General features: G+C 44.6%; 1 protein-coding gene and 1 long non-coding RNA gene across 2 annotated transcripts in view; both read right to left on the bottom strand.

The window, feature by feature from the left end:
* The window catches only part of LOC121873200, a 43119-nt gene extending 26003 nt beyond the window's left edge, over window positions 1–17116 (bottom strand). The window contains exon 1 of the mRNA XM_042376553.1: window positions 16947–17116. Within this exon, the coding sequence (XP_042232487.1) occupies window positions 16947–16998 (52 nt within the window). The 5' untranslated portion in view covers window positions 16999–17116. The remainder of the gene's footprint in view (window positions 1–16946) is intronic.
* A 12-nt stretch (window positions 17117–17128) lies between these two features.
* Window positions 17129–22376, bottom strand: part of LOC121873201 — a 112090-nt gene continuing 106842 nt past the window's right edge. Inside the window, exon 3 of the long non-coding RNA XR_006090206.1 lies at window positions 17129–17248. This is a non-coding gene — a long non-coding RNA (uncharacterized LOC121873201). The remainder of the gene's footprint in view (window positions 17249–22376) is intronic.

Below are 22376 nucleotides of genomic sequence, written 5' to 3'. Positions count from 1 at the left end.
TGAAACAGACCAACATAATAAGTATCTTACGGACAACACTCTGCAATGCTCAAGAGAAAACCCACAAATGGAATTAAGCTCGTTAGGTTGATTAACACTGGCGGTAATATACAACGGTGTTAATGATATGTAGTATGCAAATTAACACAGACGTGGTTGATAAATAAACTAGAAAAAATATCTAACATTATCCCTTCTCATTATTTTTTTTTCATTACTTTGTCGATACTGCAGAGGCAACAACACTCATAGGGGAATATAGAGTTTGGAAGATGTTATTGGTCACCAGTCCCACGAAAGTCAGGAATTAGTTCCCCTTATACCCACCTGTACACCCGTTTACCTGGGAGCAAGAGGAGGGGAGGGGGGAGTTCAGTGAGGGGGAGGCGAAGGAACAAAGGGGGGTTATAGTTTGAGGAGGGGGGTGAAACAAGGAGGTAAAGATTATAGGAAACAATTCGGATTGACCCTGACCATGGTGGTATTCCCTGACCCTCTTTCTACTCCCCTTTCCAATTTTCTTCCTTCTACTTTTCTTTCCATCTTGTCTCTCTCTATCTCATCTTTTTTTCTCTCTTATCCCTCTTCTCATTCCTTTTCCACCTCATCCTCCTCTCCTAACTGCCCTCTCATCCTGCTTGACTCCTTCCTCATTCTCTTCCCTATTTCCTTTGTCTATTCACCAAACCCTCATTTTTCCATCTCTCTCGTCATCTCATTCTCCTCTTTCCCCTTCAATCTTTCCATCCTATCTCTATCTCACGTTCTTCTTATCATCTCTCATTCCACCTTCCTCTTACACTCCCTTTTCCCCTCTTTCATTTTTCTCCCTCTCATTTCCCACTTCCTTCCCCTCCCTTTCCTCCGAAGTCTTTGAATCCTTTGTCGATGGTCCCTATCTTCCTTCCCCTCTTCTATTTCCTCTCCTCCCTTCCATTCCTCTCATCCTCCCTCTCTTCCTTTTTTCCAAACCTGCCTTCTCTTTCCCTTTCAATTAATTTCCCTTTCACTTCCTCACTTTATTCTCCTCATCTCTCACCTTCATTCCGTCCCCCTTCTCCCCCTATTCCTCCTGCTTTGCAATGGCCTTTTCTCCCCAACCATTTCCCCCCTCTCCTACCCTCCCCTTCCCTCCCCTCTCTCTCCTAAACTTCTTTCTTAACCTCTCTACTCTCCTTCCTTTCCCTCCTTCCCTTCCTCTCTGTCCTCTCTGCCCCCCTCTTTCTAAGCCTTCAGGGCCGACATAACCACAATGACCCGACTTAAATCTTTCCTTCCTCACTATTATTAAGAGAATCTTCTGTCTCTCTCTGTCAATACTTTGTCTCTAAATAAAACAATTCTTGTATGTTTTTCTCTAATGGGAGTTTCTGTCTGTCTGTCTGTCTGTCTGTCTCGCTGTTAATAATTTATCTACTTCGAAATGTTTTTTAGCTTCTCTTGTTTTTAAATGGAAGTCTCTAGCTATGTCTGTCTGCCTATCTCTCTCTCTGTCTGTACAATGATAAATGATTTACAATTTTTTACAGTGGCTATATTTTTCTTATTGACAATTATTCGCACATTTACAATGGCATTATCTGTTTGGTTAGTATTCATTTATTCTTTTTACAATGTTTTCTTTTTATACTTTATATTTTTTGTATTTCTTAGTTACAATGGCGTCATGCTTTTTCTTTTATAGTAACACTTAATTCACGTTTCTTTTTTATAATAATTCTTTTCAACGATGATTTAATTTTCTTTGAATTCTGTTTATCTCTATATTTTACCATGTTGTTTTCATGTTGTTCTCATGGGAGATATTTAGAGAATCTGGATTCAAAAGATTTAATGAAACGCTTTACGAACGCTGTGTTTATCTCTCGAGGATTTTTTCTTTTCTTTGTAGTTCTCTCTCTCTCTCATGTAAGGAAAAGGCGAGAGGGGATGGGGAGAGAGGAGAGAGAGGAGAGAGGGGAAGGGAGGTAAGAGAGGAGAGAAGGGAGAAGAAGAGAGGGAAGTGAGGGAGAGGAGGTGAGGGGAAAGAGAGAGAGAAGAGGGGCGAGGAAAGGGGGTGAGCGAGGAGAGAAACGGGGAGAAAGGAGAGAGGGAGGGGAAGGAAAGAGAGAGGAGAGAAGGGAAGGGATGGAAAGTAAGGGGAGAGGGGAAGTGAGGGGAGAGAGTAGAGAAGGGAGAGGAGAAAGGAGAGGAGAGAAAGGAGAAAGAGGACAGGGGAAAGGGATGGGTGGGGAGAGGTGGAGGGAAAGAGAAGGGAGAGGAGAAAGGGGAGGGGAGAGAGGAGAGGAGAAAGAAGAGTGGGGAGAGGAGAGGGGAAGGGAGGTAAAAAGTAAAGAGGAGGAAGTGACATAAAGGGACTGGGGTGACTGGAGGAGGGAAGGGGTCGGATCTAAGCGCTGCAGAGAGAGAGAGAGAGAGAGAGAGAGAGAGAGAGAGAGAGAGAGAGAGAGAGAGAGACATGACATTACTATGAACGGATAAAGAAGTGGGTAAATAAATAAAACTTACAAAGAGAGAGAGGTAAAGTAGATGAATAAATGAACACGCGCAGTGTGAAAGAATTAAGAGGAAGAACTGGATAAAAGAGAGAAACGAGGGAATAACCATAATATAATAAACAATGGAAGTAAATAAAATATACTGTAGATTGTAAACTAAGTTATATAATATGAATAAATATAACAAATGACTCCTTATTTTTGGATAGTCATTTAGTAAATTTCATTGGTTATATTACCTACTAAACTTCAACTTTTAAGGTCATTAACCACGTAATCCATCAACAATTAATGATTATGAGAGATACAAAATTCTGGTTATTATATATATTATTGTGATTGTTGGTATTTTTTAAATAATTTTCTACAACTTAGGTCTTTCAACACGCCCCTATCATAATAACTACACTTGTTACTAAATAAGATAGGTATTCCAACTACAGGGGGTTTCGGAAATTCGTCTCACAATTCTGGGGTTGTATTCGAGAGATGTACAGTCACCCAAAAAAGTCCTGTCGCGAACCATGAACCCCGGGATTCAGACACCTTGAAATCCAAAGCATTTATGGATAGAATAATGTATCAGTGTCTACTGCTTCGGTTTCACGAGTCTGAATCTCGGGGTTCGTGGTTCGCGACAGGACTTTTTTGGGTGACTGTACATAAGAATAATGTCAATACCCCATAGTTTCGGATTTTATTTAATTTAATTTTGCCACTTACAGTGGAAGAGCCTCATGCGGCTTTTGCGGCATTCATTCATGGAGTCAAGCATCGCTGGAACTACCTGATGCGCACTATCCCTGATATTGGTCCCCTCCTCCACCCTCTGGAAGAAGCTATCAGCATCAATTTCATTCCCAAATTAGTGAAACACCCTCACTTAACCCCCGCAGAAAGATCACTCCTTGCACTACCACCGAGACTGGGAGCTATGGGAATGACCAATCCAGAGGAGATTGCTGCCACCGAACATCAAAACTCAGTTAAGCTCATGGCAGCCCTCACGGACCACATAATAGCTCAGAACGCAACAGGGGAGGTGAATACCAGCGAAGTAAACAAGATTCGAAGGTCCATTACTACAGAACGACAGCACAGCCAAAGTGATAAGTTGCAGCAACTGTTGTTGCAAGTACCAGAGAATTTGAAAATAAAAGTAGCTATAGCGCAGGAGGTGGGCGTCTCGAACTGGTTAACTATGTTACCGATAAGGGCAAATTGTTTCAGTCTCAATAAACAAGAATTTACAGATGCCAATGCTCTAAGGTACGGTAGGCCACTGGAAGGTTTGCCCTCCCAATGCGTTTGTGGCTCTTCCTATGACGTCGATCACGCCATGGTGTGCAAGAAAGGGGGCTTCATATGCATGAGGCATGACGAAGTAAGGGATCTCACAGCAAATATGTTGAAGGAAATCTGCCGTGATGTCATGGTAGAACTGACCCTCCTTCCATTGAACGGTTAGATCTTCCAACATTGGACTTCAAACACACCCAACGAAGCCCATGTTGACGTCAGTGCTTGATGATTCTGGACGCGGGAACAGTGAGCTTTCTTCGATATCAGGATTTTTGATCCCTTGGCCGCATGTCACCGTAACTTAGCTCTCGATGCTGCACACAAGAGGAACGAGAACGACAAGATAAGGGAATACGGGGAGAGAATTCAGAACGTTGATCAAGGCAGCTTCACTCCTCTAGTGTTCACAACCACTGGTGGGATGGGACCAAGTGCAAGACTCGCGGAAGTGATCTCCGAACAGAAGCAGCAGCCCAGAAGTTATGTTACATCCTGGATGAGATGTCGACTGTCCTTCTTTCTCCTTTGGTCGGCTTTTTTTTCTGCCTCAGGGGAACGAGATTTTCGGCCCCAATGCCGACAACAGCTGCAGATATTGACTATGAGGCTACAGTCACTGAATGCCGCATAGATCTGCGGCTCAACTAATTCAACACAGCTAGAATAGCTACTTAGGGCAATGGGGCAATAGTTAGAGGGATTAGAATGGTCACCCTTCTTCGGGTTGGGCTGAACCAAGGCATGCTTCCAAAAGAAGGAAAAGTTTGGGTTTTGAGGCAGAGGCGAAAGAGGCGAGCAAGCACAGGGGCCAGAGCTTCAACACACTCCCTCAGAACACGAGGGGGTATTCCGTCCGGTCCATGCGCCTTACTCACATCCAACCTGGACAACAAACCGGCAACCCTGCGAGTGGAGATTATAGGAAAGTGCATAGGTTCAGTAGCAGGAGTAGGAGTAGGAGGGATAGAGTAGGAATCGTCTAAGGTGGAATAGAGGAGAATAAGGTGCCAAAGAGATTGGCTTTATCAGGGGAGAGTTGATTATAGAGTTATCAGGTCGGAAGAGGGGAGGAAAAGGAGTGTACAAGTTATTACAGATGTTTTTGGTTAAGGACCAGAAGGGTTTACTGGAGGAAGAATTAGTTAGGACAGCTGACTTTCTTTTTATAAAATTCCGCTTGGCCCTACGAAGAATAACCTTACAACGATTCCTAGAAGTAATGAAAGAGGTGTGGGTAATAGGAGAAGGAAATAGTTCAATAAAGTATTAATAATAATTAACGGTTTATTGAAAGAGCATGGCAGCCGGAAGGCTGAAAATATACGGTTTCATAATTGGGGAATGGGTCTCTTGATTTACAAATAATATACAAGAAACATAAGTGATACACATATGATATATAATAACTAGGTGCGGAGAAGGTCATAGGGCATTTCAACATAGTGACAGTGCAAAAAGTAAGATTGGTTGGGTCTGAGCTGTTCCAATGGAAGGAAAATGCCACAAGAGGCATCGGAAGGAAAACAACATCTCCGACATAGACAATATGTCCCCAGCAATCCACCCCGTGGCAGAACCACCCACCTTTGCGATTCCGACTGTGATGAAGTACAAGATTCCCAAAGTAACTGAATTCAACCATGCATACGAAGAAGTGGTAGCACTGGAACTAGAATACAAGAACATCAAGTTCAGTGTGAAGCCCAATCTGGTTGTAGACCTGATACTTTCCCCTCAAGACCACAACACAGCCAAGATCCTCAGCGAGGTCACCAACCTCAACGGGAAGACGATCAACATAATACCATTAGACCCCGAAGAGAAAACAACCAGAATGGTCCTACTACGATATCCTCTGGAACTACCTGTAGAAGTCATCATAAAACATCCAAACGTGACCAAGGCAGAGCGTTGTGTTACGAGTCAGGACAAAACACAGACAAGGCAAGTGCTAGTGGACATCAAGGGGACAGTTCCAGAGGAGGTAGACCTAGGCAACTGGTGGACTTACAAGTTGCGTCCTTTTGTCCCAGAACCACTACGATGCTACAAATGTCAGGAATTTGGACATCACCAATCCAGGTGCCACAAAAAAGTGAGATGTGGCATCTGCAGCCAAAACCACAAGACAGAAATGTGCATTCAAAAACACAAGGAAGGAGCCACCACGACAGCCAAGTGCCCAAATTGTGGACAGAAACATCATGCCCAGAGAGGAGAGAGCAGATGAAAGTTGCAATGGCAAAAATTCAACCACAAAACACAACAGAAGCACCACAGAGCACATTCGTGTGGGGTCAACAGCGACAGAAAGCAGTCAACCCAACACCCACTCTGCCCCAACTGTCAGAGGATTCCTTCCCTACACTTTCTCCACCAGGCTACAGGACAAAATTGAAGACACCAGGACAAATCAGTCCATGCAGGAAACCATGACAAATCAATGGACTCCACAACCGCAGCTCCAGAGCTGTATAGCAGTAAAAGCACAGAACATTCCAGTATTGGTGGAGAACACCATATTGCCTGGGACACTGCAACCCCCTCGGGCGACTACCCAACTGAATACACCCCAACCTCCCAATCTACAAGCGACATTCACAGAAGAAAAAATAAAACAGATGATCACCATTATGATAGTGACTTTCTCTACTATAATAAAGAAACAAGATACCAGCACCGAAAATATAACAAATGCAGTTATGACACAGCTCACAGAAAAGATGCAGGAAGACCAGACCCCCAAAACTCCACAACTACAAGTGGAACAGACGACGCCCTTGAGTCAGCTATCAAACAAGAAGAAGAACTTGCCATCCGAGAGATCACTCAAAACCGTGAAACCTCAAGCCCCTCGCAACAGATCACGAGGAATAGAACAACACACATAGACCGTCAGCAAACACACGATCACAGGCAAGAGCGACAGCACCCTGAAGAGAGAAGAAAAAACTCCCGCGATACCTCCCAAAACAAGCGAAATTCCACCTCCTGCTCCTCCCTTAGAGCAGGTGCCCAAGAAACAGCCACCATTCCTAACGGTCGAGGAGGAGAGCGACTCAACCATGAACGCCGAGAGCAACTACAGCACCAGCGACGAGGAGATAATGCCCCACCTCCTTGTCATCTCAAGATAACACAGTGGAATGTACAAGGCCTGTCCAACAAACGGCATACTGTACAGTACATGCAGCAGCCATAGCTAAAAATATTGATGTCTTCATTCTGCAAGAAACCCTGATGTCCAAAGAAAAACAATTCCACTTGCCTGGATACCAACAGTACTCTGTACCAAAGGGGCCCAACTCCCATGGCAGCATCATTCTCGTCAGGGCGACCATCCCAGTTCAGAAGTAGAACCAGTTCGCTGTGGAGATGGAGTAGAGGCACAAGCTGTTCGGATGCACCTGGCAAACGACAGTGTTGTAGTATACAATATCTATAAACCGCCACCCAAACGACTAGAAGCCGGTGACCTACTGACACAAGCAACACAGGAACTTGTGCTCATTGCTGGGGACTTCAATGCCCACCATCCAACGATTAATCCGACCACAAGAATGAACCAGGATGGTCATCACCTAGTGGAACTGCTGACAGATGTTCCAGAAATAACGCTCATTAATACTGGGGAACCAACACACATACTGGGAGGAACATTGGACCTCACATTCATCTCCACTGAGCTCGTTCCAGTAACTCAGTGGGAGAGAGACAATGAACTGACCAGTGACCACTTTGCAACGACAACCACTTTGAGGATGGAGCTACTCCCTCCTCCCCCACGTCCGCCACCTAGATGGAAAACCAAGAAAGCAAATTGGAAATTATATCAAGATGAACTCCAAAAATGGTATTCGAACTATGAACCAGCAGAAGATATTGACCAACTAAACCATGACCTTACTGATGCCACACAACACGCAGCAGAAGAAGCAATACCAAAAACAAACCCTACAAATAGACACCACAAAGACTACCGGTTCTACATGATGAGGTCAGAGAACAGAATCACAGAATCAACACATTCAGAAGACATCTCCGACAGTACCCTTCCCCTGAGGGAGTGAAACTCTTGAGAGCTGCTGTCCAACATGCTCGTCAAATTACTCAGAAAATTAGGGAAGACAAATGGCTCGAGTGGTGTACAACCATTAATGCACACACCAGCCTGAGTGAACTCTGGAGAAAACTCAGGATAGCAACAGGAAAACTGTCCAGAGCTCCAGCCCCCCCCCCCCTAGCCACTACAGGAAGCAAATCGCTTGGCAGAGCACTTTGCAGAACGCTCGTCATCAGCTCAACTACCTCCAGAAATAAGACTTCATCTACAGGAAGTACAACTGGAGAGAGAAGTAGTATTCAGACATGCAATTGAACAAACTGACACTACAGACTGTCTGTTTTTTATAGAAGAAATCAGAAGGGCCAGGAAAACAAGCAAAGACACCACTCCTGGCAGTGATGGTATAACCTATTAATTGCTCAGCAATGCAGGACTTGCTGGTGAACTTGCTCTCCTAACAGTTATCAACACATCGTGGTCAGCAGGCAAACTACCGTCAGCTTGGAAAAGAGCAAACATTGTTCCTATTCCCAAACCCAATGATCCCCAGAATTTCAGCATGCATCGGCAAAACCGCCGAAAGGATGGTCCTTACACGACTCCTCTGGAAAACTGGACCACTTCACCACAATATCTTTGGACTCACTAAAGGTCTCAGCACTGCACACAGTTTGGCCACTCTCCTGGGATCGATTGGTCAAAATAAGGCAATCGTAGTTTTCCTTGATCTAGAGAAAGCATTTGAGCTGGCAAATGCACAGGCCACTGTTGCCACTCTGGCCCGGAAAGGCCTCAAGGGATGCCTACTGGCTTGGATTGCTGACTATCTCCAAAACAGAAAAGCAAGAGTTACCTGTAAAGGACAAGTTTCAGATCACCAAAGGAGGAGTTCTTAGTCCAACTCTCTTCAACATCCTCATGGAAAACTTGTGTCGGCTCCCCTTTCAAGAGGGTACCAAACTGCTATGCTATGCTGATGACTTAGCACTGATAGTAAAAGGCAGAAATCAAATCAGCAAAGTCCAAAGAGCACTAGACCTCATCAGTGAAGAATGTATGAGTCTCGGGCTCAAGATATCAATCCCAAAATCGAAAGCCATGAGGATTGGACACAATGAGCCGGTGACACAACTGCAAATACAAGGTAGTGCCCTACAATGGGTCAATGTATACAAATACCTGGGCATCTGGATTGACAAAGGCCTCAAATTTGACACTGAGATAAAATATCTAAGAGACCGAATAGGCAAGAGAGTCAACATGATGAGAGTCATGACGGGACCTAAGGTGGGTGCGGGACATGTAGTCCTAAGAACGCTATATGTACATGCCATTCGATCATTAACAGACTATGCGACACCGGCTCTTAACACACTGTCTGAGTGGTAGTGGGCGAAATTGGAGGTTGCCCAGAATAACTCTATGAGAGTTATTGTCAAGGCACCTATGTGGACAAAAATTTAAAACTTACACATGGAGACAGGTCTCACATCTCTCCAAACCAGAGCAGAACGATTAACAGCGTGTTTTGCAACAAAACTGATTACCAGGGCTCGGGAAAACGACATCAAGAATGGACTCTTACGAGCACTGAACCTTAACAGAGATGTCTTTAACAAGAAAACATGGCTATTGTGTGCAGCTGACGCTGTAAATCGACTGAAAATGAAAGACACAATCCTCAGCAAAGGACCTGATACAATGAGTCCAGACTACAGCACCCCAGCACCGTGGGAGTCCCCGACAGCAGTCTTCAACATTCTACAAACTGGGACAAGAAAGGCTGACTGTAACCCACATGAGCTCCGACAGGTAGCAGAGAGAAACATGAAGGCTCTCACACCACACAATAGTACAGTGTATTACACAGACGTTTCCGTAGAGTCCATCGGTATGAAGGCAGGAGCAGCCTTCACCATAGAAGGAGGTAACACGTCCCTTTGGAGAACACTCAGATGGATGCTCTACTTTGCAAGTTTAGCAAGCTGCCATACTTGGAGCCCTAAGACACGCTTCCATAAACAGTCAACAAGGCGTTGTAATACACACTGACTCACGATGTGCTATTGAAGCACTACAATACAGAGAGCCTAGAGACAACATTCATCTCAAAACATCCGTTGTTGGCCTACTGCAAGGGTTAAAACTACAAGATCGGCAAGTTATCATTAACTGGGTGCCCAGTCATATCAGAATCCCAGGAATGAACGAGCTGATGCTGCTGCCAAGGCTGCTGTAGTGCGTTAGGACAGCGAAACATTGAGATGAACATCCCGCCCAGTCAGGAGCAAATAAAGAAGACCACAATAACACGAACTGCCCAGTGGAAAATAGACAAACATAGAAGATCAACACCAGTATCACGATCGGCCAGGTGGTACTATCTGGTCACGAATTATGAGAGACCACCATTCATGAAGGATATAACAGGAAGGGAAGAAGTCAACTTCCACCGACTGAGACTGGGATAACCATGCATATGGGAAATCATTTTACAAGTACCAGCAGAGCAGCGCATGTGCAAGACCTGCGACAGCGGAGCCGAAAACACACTGCAGCACTACCTCATAGAGTGCCCTGGAACACAATTAGCTAGGAGAAACATACAACCCCCTATCACAGCAGAGAAGGTTGCCAAAAGGCTGACAACACCAACCACTCTCAAGAAACTCTACAGTTTCTTGCCGAGCATCTACCCCCACGCTAGTGGTGATGTACAGTTAACTAAAAAAAAGATGCTGGTGTTTTATCCCAGCAGTGGGTGGACCAGCATTTTAGCTTAAGGTCCGCGTAGGTAATATTCGCCACCCCCCCAAAAAAAGCCTTTTGGGTATTGTATCTCCATCTCGGTGGGGGTGGAGTGGGGAGTTTGTTCACCATCAGTGTTGTTAGGGTGGCAAAGTGGTCGCTGGTCAGCGTGAGGTGTAGCTGCCAGGAGACCGAAGGCTGTAGTGCACTGGAGACGAAGGTTTGATCTAGCCTTCCTCCCCTAATGTGGGTGGGCTCTCCGGTGTTTAGAAGGGCGATCTCGGGTGTGTCTTGAAAGGTGGTGTATAGGTGTAGGTCATCTTCATTTGTGGGGCTTATTGAGCTTAGGAAGGAATGATGTGCATTGAAATCCCCTTCTATGTGGTCGGCGGTCGAACCGAATAATTGAGTCACCTCCAGTGAGCCCCTTGGGTTGTTGTAGATGTTGTGGACAGTTATTTCCCGTTCTTGGAGGGTTACTTTGACGGCCTGTGTGTCAATGTTTTCCCCACATGGCAATTGCTGCATGACCTCGGAGGAGGGTATGCTCGACTTGACGAAGATCATACATCCTCTTGTCGACGCCTGCGTGAAATGCCTCTTGTATGTTTTGTATCCACTGAATTTGAAACAGTGGTGTTCTTGTAGGAGTGTTTCTTGTAGTAGTATAATGTCAAGCTTGTCCTTGGCTGCTGCTTCTTGCAGGAGGTGTTTCTTGTTTTTGATGCCCAGAGCATTCCATGAAAGGATGGTCAGGGTGCTGGTGTTTTCCACCACTTTTTCATCGGGGACTTCTGGTGGTCCACGATGGATATGTTCAGGTCTGATTCCGATTGGATAAGGTTCATATCTTGTTCTGTGGTGGTTTTTGCCTTCTGGGCTGTGGTTCGGCTCAGGAGAGCTGAAACGTCCAGTTTCTTTCTGTTAGCTGACGGTTTCTTTGGTTCCCTGGTGGCCTTTTTAGGTGTAGAGTGTACCTAAGCTGTCACTCGTGTAGAAGCCGGCATGGTGTCCTCCGCTGAGGTGGCTGGAGCTGTGGCGACTTGCCCGAGGACGCTCCCCATGAGTATTTGGAGCTGTGTAGGCTGGATCTTGTGGCCCAGTAGTCCGGCTAAGCCCTCCGCGAAGGTTGTCAGTACCTTGGCTAGGGATGATTCGTGTTTCACTCCATCTGGTGCCTTGGTGTGTGCTTTTTTTGTCTTTTTTGTAGTTGTTGTCGTTGTCTGCTGCTTGGGGGGCTGAGGTGTGGCCGTAGGGAGGCCAGGAAACTGGGCTGCACTTTGGGTGTTGACCGGTTGAGGGGGTTGGCTTTGCTTTTTTTGCCTTTGGGTTCCCTACACGAAGGTACTTGGTGAGGCTGGTGTGCAGGCGGTGGGGGCCGGTCTTGCTGCTGGTCGGTTTGCCTGGACCCTCTTTGTCCTCTCGGGGCATCGAGGGTTCCAGGCGTGGTGTTTGCCCCCGCAGTTGGCACACTTGGGGACAATTTTTTCCCCCTTCTTCAGCTTGGTGAGACACGAGTGTGTGCTTTGCTTCTGCGCGCAGACAGCGCAGATTTCCTTATACGTGCACCTCGTCTGATGATGCCCGTATTTCTGGCATCTGAAGCACCGCAGGGACTCTGGAACGAAGGGCCTCACTCCGTAGATTCCCCAGGTTTTGAGGTCTATGGTGCTGGGGGGTGAACCGTAGTGCGTTATGAGCACTTGTTTTGTGGTGGCCGTCTTGTCGGTCGGGGGAGAGCATCTCTCGGCTTTTAGGATCTTCGGGTGGTTCTCCAGGGGTTCGAGGGGTAGCTCCCTTGGGGATTGGAGGACTACCGACTTCATCAGTTTCTGGGCGGGGTCCAGCTTGGTTGATGCAACGGTGGTGGTGTTTTTCAGGTAAGTGTCGAGGGTGGTGGCGGAGTCCTTGTCTTTGGGGTGAATAATTATCTCCCTCATTAAGTTGGGCCGCACTGAGAACTTGGCCAGAGGATTTTGTTTCTCCATCTCTGTGTTGGCGGCATAAGTCGTTTTCGTGTCCGTTTTCAAGATCCGGAATTTTGGCAGTGTCGTTCGGGGCGAGCTGGTGGTGGTGATGGGTGCCTTTTGGGCTGCTTGACGGATTTCGCTTCCCGAAAAAGCACGTCGGCATTTTTTGTTTACAACCTTCGTCCAGTTGTCGTCCTCAGTGGCGGTGGCAGTGGTGGTGGTGGTGGTGGTGGTGGAGTTGTTAGGGGCGGTGGCAGTGGTGTAGATGACGTTGTTCTTGGTTTTCATGATTCGTGGAAGGCCCGCAGCTAGTCCTCTTTCTCTGAGCGGAGCCTGTCGTGGTTTGGGTCGTCGGGTTGGCGGTTCAGGCGGGGATCGCGGTTAGGAGGGCGTACGCACTCCATAACCGGTTGTTAAGTGGTGTTTTCTTCTTCTTTGGAGTTCTTTTGTTGTTGTTCAGAGCCTACCTATTCCGGTTGAGTAAGTAGCAGAGGAATTTCAACACTCCCCACAGGCACTTGATGGCCGGGTGGTCGTAGAGTGGTTCCTGAGCTTCTCTCCCGGAGCCCCGTTTGGGGAAACCTACTTCCTAGTGTATGTGACTGCTCACTTATAGACGTGAGTTAAGTGTGCTTATTGCGTAAGGATGAGGATTGCTACCCTCTTTCCAGGTGGACCCGCACGATCACGGTTTTCCTGGAAAGCCACGGTAGAGGGATGGGGTCTTGCTCCAACCCCCTTTCGTGTTCACAATCTCCTGGGAGGGAGGTGAACAGTTACTGGGGGGACCACAGGACGAATACACTTTTGAGGGTGCAGGTCCCTAGGCCAGTTCGAAAAAAGGAAAAATAGTAGTAGAAGGAAAAGATCTCAAACCACATCGGGAATATCATGCTATAGCTGTTCTACAGCTGTAGTGTGGGTCACTCACACCACCAGTGGGGAGGGCAAACTAATGCTTGATAAACCGAAAACGCTCGTGAGATGTTGTCGACGATGTCAGTAGCGGATGGTCCGGTCAGGAAAGTTGGCCAATAATGGCAGCAGAGAGAGGGCGGTCTTCACAGCTCCGGGTCCGGCTGTCGAGTGATCTTCCCAGGCGGTAGTACCTCCCTATTTGGTAGCTGCCTTCTACTTACTACCTATTTGCCCTTGACACCCTCAACTTAAGTTGTCACGCGCTTGTTTCTGAAGCCAGACACAAATATGCCAACCCGCAGGGGAAGAAGTAATCTGCAGTGGTCCAAAGTCCAAGGTTGGGAAAGCACACGTACAGTACCTAGACATGGAGGAGTATTCATTAAGCGAATATGTGGATATGCATCTCACACCAGGGGCAGCTGGAGGAAATGCAGCGGAGACCGTAGGGCTGCACAGGGAACGTTATCCGGATCACACGATGCTTTCACGTCCAACGTTTCTCGCGTTGATCGTCGGTTACGAGAAACTGATACCTTTCGACCACGTGCAGTTACAATTGGCAGAAGAAGGCCATCATTGAAGACGATCCTGGGACAAGTATTCGAGAATCGCCGACAATGTGCAGGTGTCCGTGTCTACCGTTTGGAGGACCCTACGCAAACATCAGTTTTATCTATACCACCATCAAAAGGTCCAACATGTAACTGAAAAATACTATACCTCAGTGGTTGCAGTTTTGTCAATGGCTGCTTAGGCAGTAAGCTCAAAACCGTCTGTTTCCATCTCTGGTGCTTTTTGCAGATGAAGCAACGTTTGTTAATGTACTCAATACGTATACCTGGTCTGTTGACAATTCACATGCAATGACACGTACATCTCATCAGGTACGATTCGCAAACAATGTTTGGGCCGGTATTATTGGTGACCACCTTGTTGGCCCAATGGCCCATATCTGCTAACCCCAGGGACTGACAGGTGAAACATACACACAGTTTCTTAAGAACACTTTGCCAGTGATGCTTGAGGATGTGCCATCAGGATACGTCAACAACTGTGGTACTGTACACACATGATGGTGTGCCAGCTAATTTTGGTCGAGTAACAACGCAGGTGGATAGGGCGTGGCGACCCTGTTCCTTAGCCACCTCGATCATCATATCTAAATACCCCTGACTTCTAGTTGTAGGGTCACGTTAAAAGTAAAGTCCCAACTCGAGGAATTGTGGTACCGAGTGCAAACAGTGCCACAAGCATTCCCAACACCCCAGGGGTCCTCGAACGTGTCCCTTAAACATTTATTATAAAATCCACATGAGAGTGCATATGATTGTAATTAAATTGTACTAATAGCACTAGATATCTCATTTATACCTCGTAGATTTTATAATTCCGAAAGTATGGGGTTTTAATACTATGGTCATGAAGTCATTTATACTTGTGTACTGTATGTCTCAGGAATACGTCCCAGAATTATGAAACGTTTTTCCGAAGCACCCTGTGCTGTATATTAATACTGGACTTATTTGTCATAGGTAATAATAAAGTCCGAACTAAGATGACCCAGGCGAGAGCATCTCCAGGGATAAAGGGCATCATGAGCACGTACACTGAAGGAGGAGGAGGAGGAGGAGGAGCTATTTAACGAAGGACTCCCCACGACCTTTTCAAACGAGACCCACACCTCTTCCAGGTCCCGCCAATTACGCGTCTCACAGCTGTGTAATGATCGCCTTTCATATTACCGTGGAAACTGATTAGGTGAAAAAATGAATATTGAAATAAAGAAGAGAGACGCGTTTTCACTCCTCTCCCTCTCTCAACTCAGTCGTTAAGGTGAAAGTTGAATGGTTTGGGATGTGAATCTCGCTCTTGCCACCAAAGTTATAAAGACTTTGGCCTTGTTGGATGTGTGCTTTTTGACTCATTGGATGTTTGTTATGTGCTTTTAAGGGAGAATAATTGAATGATTTAATGTGATGAGTATGAATAGAAGAGTAGACATGATTTAGATTAGGTTGATAGGAACGGTTAAAGGTAAGTTGATGATAACTATGTGTTAAATATTAATGAAATTGATGTGAATTGAGTTTTTTGGTTGATAATTACAAGTTCTCTCTCTCTCTCTCTCTCTCTCTCTCTCTCTCTCTCTCTCTCTCTCTCTCTCTCTCTCTCTCTCTCTGATACATACATATACACAGACATATTTGAACATACAGACATGTACGTACAAGGTCAAATACATACATACATACATGCATTGTTGTACATACACAAACACACTCATACAACATGAAAGTTTCACGTTGGTAATAGAAATACAGATTTAAAGCCTTGTCCACGAGTTAATATACTTTTATAGATAGATACACACTTGATGCGTCCACAATTCAAACCTTCTTACTTGGCCACAACAAATATCCATAATAGAAGTGTCAACTATAAGTCACAGGTGTTTGTAGTGTCATGGAGGACAGGCAGGGGAAGGTGGAGACTTAGGTAAATGAATTAAGAAAAAAGTTTTACAGTGTCTTATAATTTTTAATTGTTGATCGACCAGTGTAATAATTAACTTCGTTACGTGCTTAAAGACTTTATTTGAGCATTATAACGTCATGAATAAAACTGAAAGATGTGCTCTCGGAGAGACTTATCTAAGTTGACGACCCGAAAAAGTTTCAGAAGTGGTAAGTGACCACCAACCCCCAGACGGAAAGGATGGCAACATAATTGATTGGTTGCTGTATTGGTTATCGCCTAGAACTGACGTGCTCAGGTCTAAGAATCGAATTCTGCGCGGAGCATTGTGTAATATAGGCCAACATATACTGTATGTACAGTAAATACCTGATATACATGTCAAAGTTTCCTTAAAAGTTTAATGTAGGTACTACTGACAAGACAACACTGTACATTCTACAGAAGAAAAAAAAAGTTCAAATTCCATCAGTTCTCCTCTGGATTGATGTGTGGTGTGTGATGAATGGACGTGGAATGAATAAGAGTTTTCTAAAATGGATTAGAATAGCCGAGAATTGATTGGAATTTGCTCGAGTGTCATGGAGTAAACCGGAATGGGTTGGAGTGTACTGGAATGACATGGAATAAGCGAGAATGACCTGGAATGGAATGTAATGGCCAGCGTTATGCAATATATCTACTCCTGGAACAGAGGAGAAAACGGCTGATATACTATGGTACAGATTGAGGGACTTAAGAGGTAGGGGATCAATAATGCAGAGGGCTTAAAGGGATTACATTTAAAGGAAAGGATTTAAGGGGTCAGAGGATTCAAGGAAATAAAGGGATTTTAAGGGTAGAATATCTCAGAGGAAATTGTAGATCCTTTATATTTTGTCTACCTGCCTATAAGAGGATTTTAGGTCATTAGCAAGATTATTACCTACCTGAAGAAGGATTTTAGGTCATTAACAGAATGCTTACCTGCCTGTAGAAGGATAGTTACTAAAAGAAGCGAAGGACTCGGTCTCCTCATCTTGGGAGCAGCTTAGTATACTGTCAGTAGTCGTCTGGCTCCTAATGTGCTACTGCTGTGTGTGTGTGTGTGTGTGTGTGTGTGTGTGTGTGTGTGTGTGTGTGTGTGTGTGTTTATCGTGTTTATATTTGTCTATGTAGTGTGTGGGTGAGTAATGTTCGTGTGTGTGTGGTAGTAGTAGTAGGGGAGTGTAGGTTTACTGTTGGTGTGCTGATAGATGACCCCTCGCCCGACAGCACCAAGCCACAGCCTGAAAAGTGAACAAGTGAAAAAGTCTGTTGAAACGTTTCTATGACCAGCGTTCATCTTAGATCCTGAAACATAAAAAAAAATACACAATTATTTACAGACGGGAGATTCCTGTTTCAAGCGACCAACGGACCACGCGACCGACGGACCACGCGACCGACGGACCACGCGACCGACGGACCACGCGACCATCAGACCACGCGACCGATAGACCAAGCGACCGACAGGGAGACCGACCGACTTAGCCAATAATCCCCGAAAAGTTTACCAACGGATCAAAGGCAAAGTCCAGAAAGTGTGATTACTGTAGGAAATAATAATAATAATAATAATAATAATAATAATAATAATAATAATAATAATAATATTACGAATTCTATCTTTGGTGTTTGTTATAGATTACCTGACCTACCATCATACAGTGTTAATATTGTTGCTAATGAGAACAAATTCATAATGCAGTAATATCAAGCATGTACAGTACATACAGTATAATCTGTGAACAAGGCAATTAGATGGTTAAGTTGTATTTTTACCCGTCTAGTGAATTAATCCCTTACATGCATATATTCAGATTAACTACAGTGTTAATGAAGAGCAAATTAATGATAATTTACGTAATACTGTGATATATATATATATATATATATATATATATATATATATATATATATATATATATATATATATATATATATATATATATACGCAAGTAAATCACTGTAGGTGTGCGTGATCCAGGTACATGCTGATAACCACAAGGAAACAAGAAAACACGAAAGTCTTGGGAACTTCGTGTTTTCTTGTTTCCTTGTGGTTATCAGCATATATATATATATATATATATATATATATATATATATATATATATATATATATATATATATATATATATATATATATATATATATATATATATAACGAAAAAATATGAAGGCTTTGAAATGGTGGACATCGACAAGCCATTTAAAAGTTGTTCGTGATTTTTTATGCGAGAACTTGAATGCTTAATAGAATAACAAAATTTTTAGCGATTAACTTAAATTTTGATCAACATCAGGCATGAATAAGAAAGCTGTATCTTTCATAATTCTTAAAAGTTGCTGTTTAGTGTTTGATTTGACATAACCGAATCTGGTGCAAACAGTTATCAAAACACAGTAAAACTTAAAACAACAAACAACAGATTTCTACAGTATATTCCATCTGGGTTACCAATACGGATGACTGATGTAGCACTTGTTATAACACTATATAATAACCAAGCATTACCACTATAGAGGTCTTCATAACAACCAGGTATAGAGGCGTTCAAATTACAAATAGCTATTATCACTGTAGAGGAGTTCAGAATTACCACTAAAGAGGCGTTCATATAGCAGCCAAGTGTTTCCACTATAGAGTCTTCATAATAATAGCCAAATAAGGACAGCCGGCTCCCGACGCACAGTAACCTAAGGAAGCAATTATTCTTTAAAACGGAAGGTCCTCTGTCCGGGCCGGGATGCCTCACGGGGAGAGTCTCAAAGAATTTCCCTTGGAGGTAGATTTTTAATTCTTCGTAACCATAAAGGACTGTGTATACTCTTTTATTCTTTAATGACCCTGTTAGCGCTTCAAAACCACAAAAGTGAGCATATGCCGCGTGAATTTATATAATTATTTAAATGATTTGAGTGTGTTGGCATTTATATAAATCTTGTTTAGGAGATTAGGCTTGTCTCTTCAGGTTATTATTATTATTATTATTATTATTATTATTATTATTATTATTATTATTATTATTATTATTATTATTATTATTATTATAAATGTAGCTTCCTTAGTAAACTTAGTTCGCTGGTAAAATTATCATCAAACAGAAATTTTGGTACCCTGCTCTTTGGTATAATTATCATACGTTGGTTAAAATTAATGTAGTTATCATGCTTTGGTTAGTGGTGTAATATTGATCATACTATCATCAGTAGTATGATAATCATATTTGAACAATGGTACAATTACAATACATTGTCCAGTGTTGCAAGTATCATACACTGGTTTATAGTACAGTTTGTGAGCGAAATATATCGTAGAGTTCACTTGAATCTACGGACAAGGCGTTAAGGATAACTGTTGATAGCACACACACACACACACACACACACACACACACACACACACACACACACACACACACACACACACACACACACACACACACTACTACTACTACTTTGCTGTCACTCGGAATTGAGTATGACAATCATCCAGCTATGATAAAATGATATGAGTTATTAAGGATGTCACCTTCGTTGTTGAGCTCTGAGGTGACTAGAGAGGCCGATACGGGACCGGCAGGGTCGTTCAATGTTGCACATGTGGAGGGCTACATCTAGTGTGGGAGAGGCTGAAGCAGCGTCTTTCCGATGCTGGCGCTTGTCTGCCTCGGTTTGCAATCGGGCTAATTCGAAGGTATTGACACCTTCTCGTGTGGTTCTCCCCGAAAATTTGTCTTAAGACTATCCTTATACCTTTTCAGTTGCCTGCCAGCATTACGTTTACTATTCGTTAGGTGAATGTAAAGTAGCTGCTTTGGCAGTCTACTATCGCCCATGCAGGTAACATGGCCAGTCCAACGTAGTTGTTCATGGATAATAGTAACCTCGATGCTCTTACAGTTGGTGTCAGCGAGAATACTGGCATTTGTTCTCTTGTCTCCCCAGCGAACTCGGAGGATGGAATGTAGACTACATTGGTGAAAGTCTTCAGGTGCCTTGAGGTGTCTCCTGTATGTGACCCATGTCTCGCTGCCATATAGCAGGGCGAGGAGGAGCACTGCTCGATACACGTACAACTTCAGCTCCCTATAGCTGAAGACACTGGTACGGAGTCTTCCAAAGGCTTGAGATGCATATCTGATCAGGACATTGAATCTCTTCATCGATGTTCGCAGTGGTGGACAGGTGAGAGCCGAGATACTGAAAGTGGGTAACATTAGAGAGGATAGTACTGTTAAGCTGATTGGATGGTGGAGGTATGACTGAACCAGGGGCAAGCTGAAAGAGAATCGGAGTCTTACGTACATTCACCTCAAGGCCGAAGTGTGCATACGCATCTGCATAGGTGGTGTTCAGGATCTCCAATAAATCGCGTTCACTTTGAGCGACAGGGGTAAGGTCGTCTGCATGGTGAAGTTCAGTAATGGAAGCTGCCGACACCTTTGTTTCTGCCTGGAGTCGTCTTATGCTGAAAAAACCCTTCATCAGGTACTGGATGTCCACCCTTCCGGCTAAATTAGCACCGGCACGAGTAAGGAAGGCATCCAAGAAAATGGAAAACAGAGTTGGTGGCAGTACACATCCTTGTTTTACCCCCAATTGGACGGGGAAGAAGTCAGACTGCGTACCATTGCGCAGGACACTGTCGTTCGTGCCATTGTGGAGTTACCTCACAATGGCGATGAATTTTGATGGACAGCCAAAAAGGCTGAGGGTCCGCCAGAGGGCTTCCCTGTCAACCAAGTCGAAAGCCTTGGTTTGGTCGATGAAGACCATGTACAGGTCACGATGCTGTTCTCTGCACTTTTCCTGTATCTGGCGGGCAGCAGAGATCATGTCAGTGGTGCCAAGTGAGGGTCTAAAGCCACATTGAGATTCTGGGAGGAAGTTTTCCGCCTCAGGAAGATGTCTGTTTAGGAAGACTTGGGCGATAATCTTGCCAGCTACGGACAGCAGCGACATCCCACGGTAGTTGCCACAGTCTGACCGGTCTCCCTTGTTCTTATAAATATTGACGACGGAGGCATTTTTGAGAGCTTGGGGATTTCCTCCTTTTCCCATATATTTTCCGGCAGAGAGTGGAGACAGCTGGTAAACAGAGGCACTGAGGCTTTGTTTTTTTTCATCTGTTTGATGGTAGTAGCTACCTCACCCAGGGATCGAGGATAGCTGTGGTGGGCCAGCTCTGGATGCTGAGAGACCTGCTGGGTAGTCAGGACATCCACATCGGTGTTTCGATTGTGCAGCGAATTTCTAGTGCTGAAGGATGTCTTCTTCGTTTTTAACCAGGGAGTTACTGTCGGATGAGCAGAGGGGGGTTGCACCATGAATGATTGTCCCATAAAATGATTTAGTGGAATTTGAAAATTCGCGAATCTTATGCTGATCTGCAAATTTTTGTGTTTCACTTGCTTTATTTTTAAATCAGTCGTTCTTTAGTTTGCAAAGTTCGCGCTGGACCTTTTCTTTCTATTTGCAGAAGGTATCAGTTTTGGTCCGAGACTGAGGGTTGTTCCGCCAGTCAGTTAAAACCACATTTATCATCGACAAGTACATTGATTGCCAGTTCATTTTCATCAAACCAGTCCTGGTGTATTCTTTCGATCTGACCGAAGGCCTCTCTGCAAGTTTTTGTCATGACAGTGTCGAGAATACCCCATTCGACACTGGGATTTGGGTCGTATGTTGTCAGGTTGTTTATCAGCTCTTTTTCGAGCTGCTCTCTGAAAGCTTGTGCTACCCCTGGATCCTCCAGATGCTTAGTATTAAAACCTCTTCTGGAGGCTTGTTGCCTTCGCCGTTTTGGGGCGACGTGAAGTGAGAGCTTGGTTCTGACGAGCCGATGATCAGTGTCGCAGTGGTCTGAGCCACGCATGGCTCGGGTGATGAGCACATCTCGGCGATCTCTTTCTTTGATAATGATGTAGTCATTGAGATGGCAGTGTTTGGATCGTGGGTGTTGCCACGAACCCTTGAACTTGTCGGCCTGCCTAAACAGGGTATTCGTGATAGTGAGGTTCTGTGCAGCACACTTGCTGAGGAGGAGTAGGCCGTTGGGATTGCACTTGCCTGGTCCATTTCTCCCTATGGTTCCCTGGCAAATGTCCGCATCTCTGCCAACTCTGGCATTCAACTCACCAAGGAGCACAACCTTATCTTCTCTGGGGATAGAGACTAGCACTTTGTTAAGGTTGGCATAAAAGGCCTCTTTGACGTCATTCTCTGCATGCAGTGTTGGGGCGTATGCACTGATGAAAAAGGCAAGACGTGAGTGATTCAGTGGGACTCTGGACGTCATGAGGGGCTCGTTGATCCCAACAGACATTTCAGTTCGCTGTGTAGGATGCGTTGCCGGATGGCAAAGCCAGC

Source organism: Homarus americanus, unplaced genomic scaffold (assembly GCF_018991925.1).
Source record: "Homarus americanus isolate GMGI-L3 unplaced genomic scaffold, GMGI_Hamer_2.0 scaffold32929, whole genome shotgun sequence".
Taxonomy (NCBI): domain Eukaryota; kingdom Metazoa; phylum Arthropoda; class Malacostraca; order Decapoda; family Nephropidae; genus Homarus; species Homarus americanus.
The sequence above is the reverse complement of the archived record's forward strand: the minus strand, read 5'-3'. Positions and strand labels throughout refer to the sequence as shown.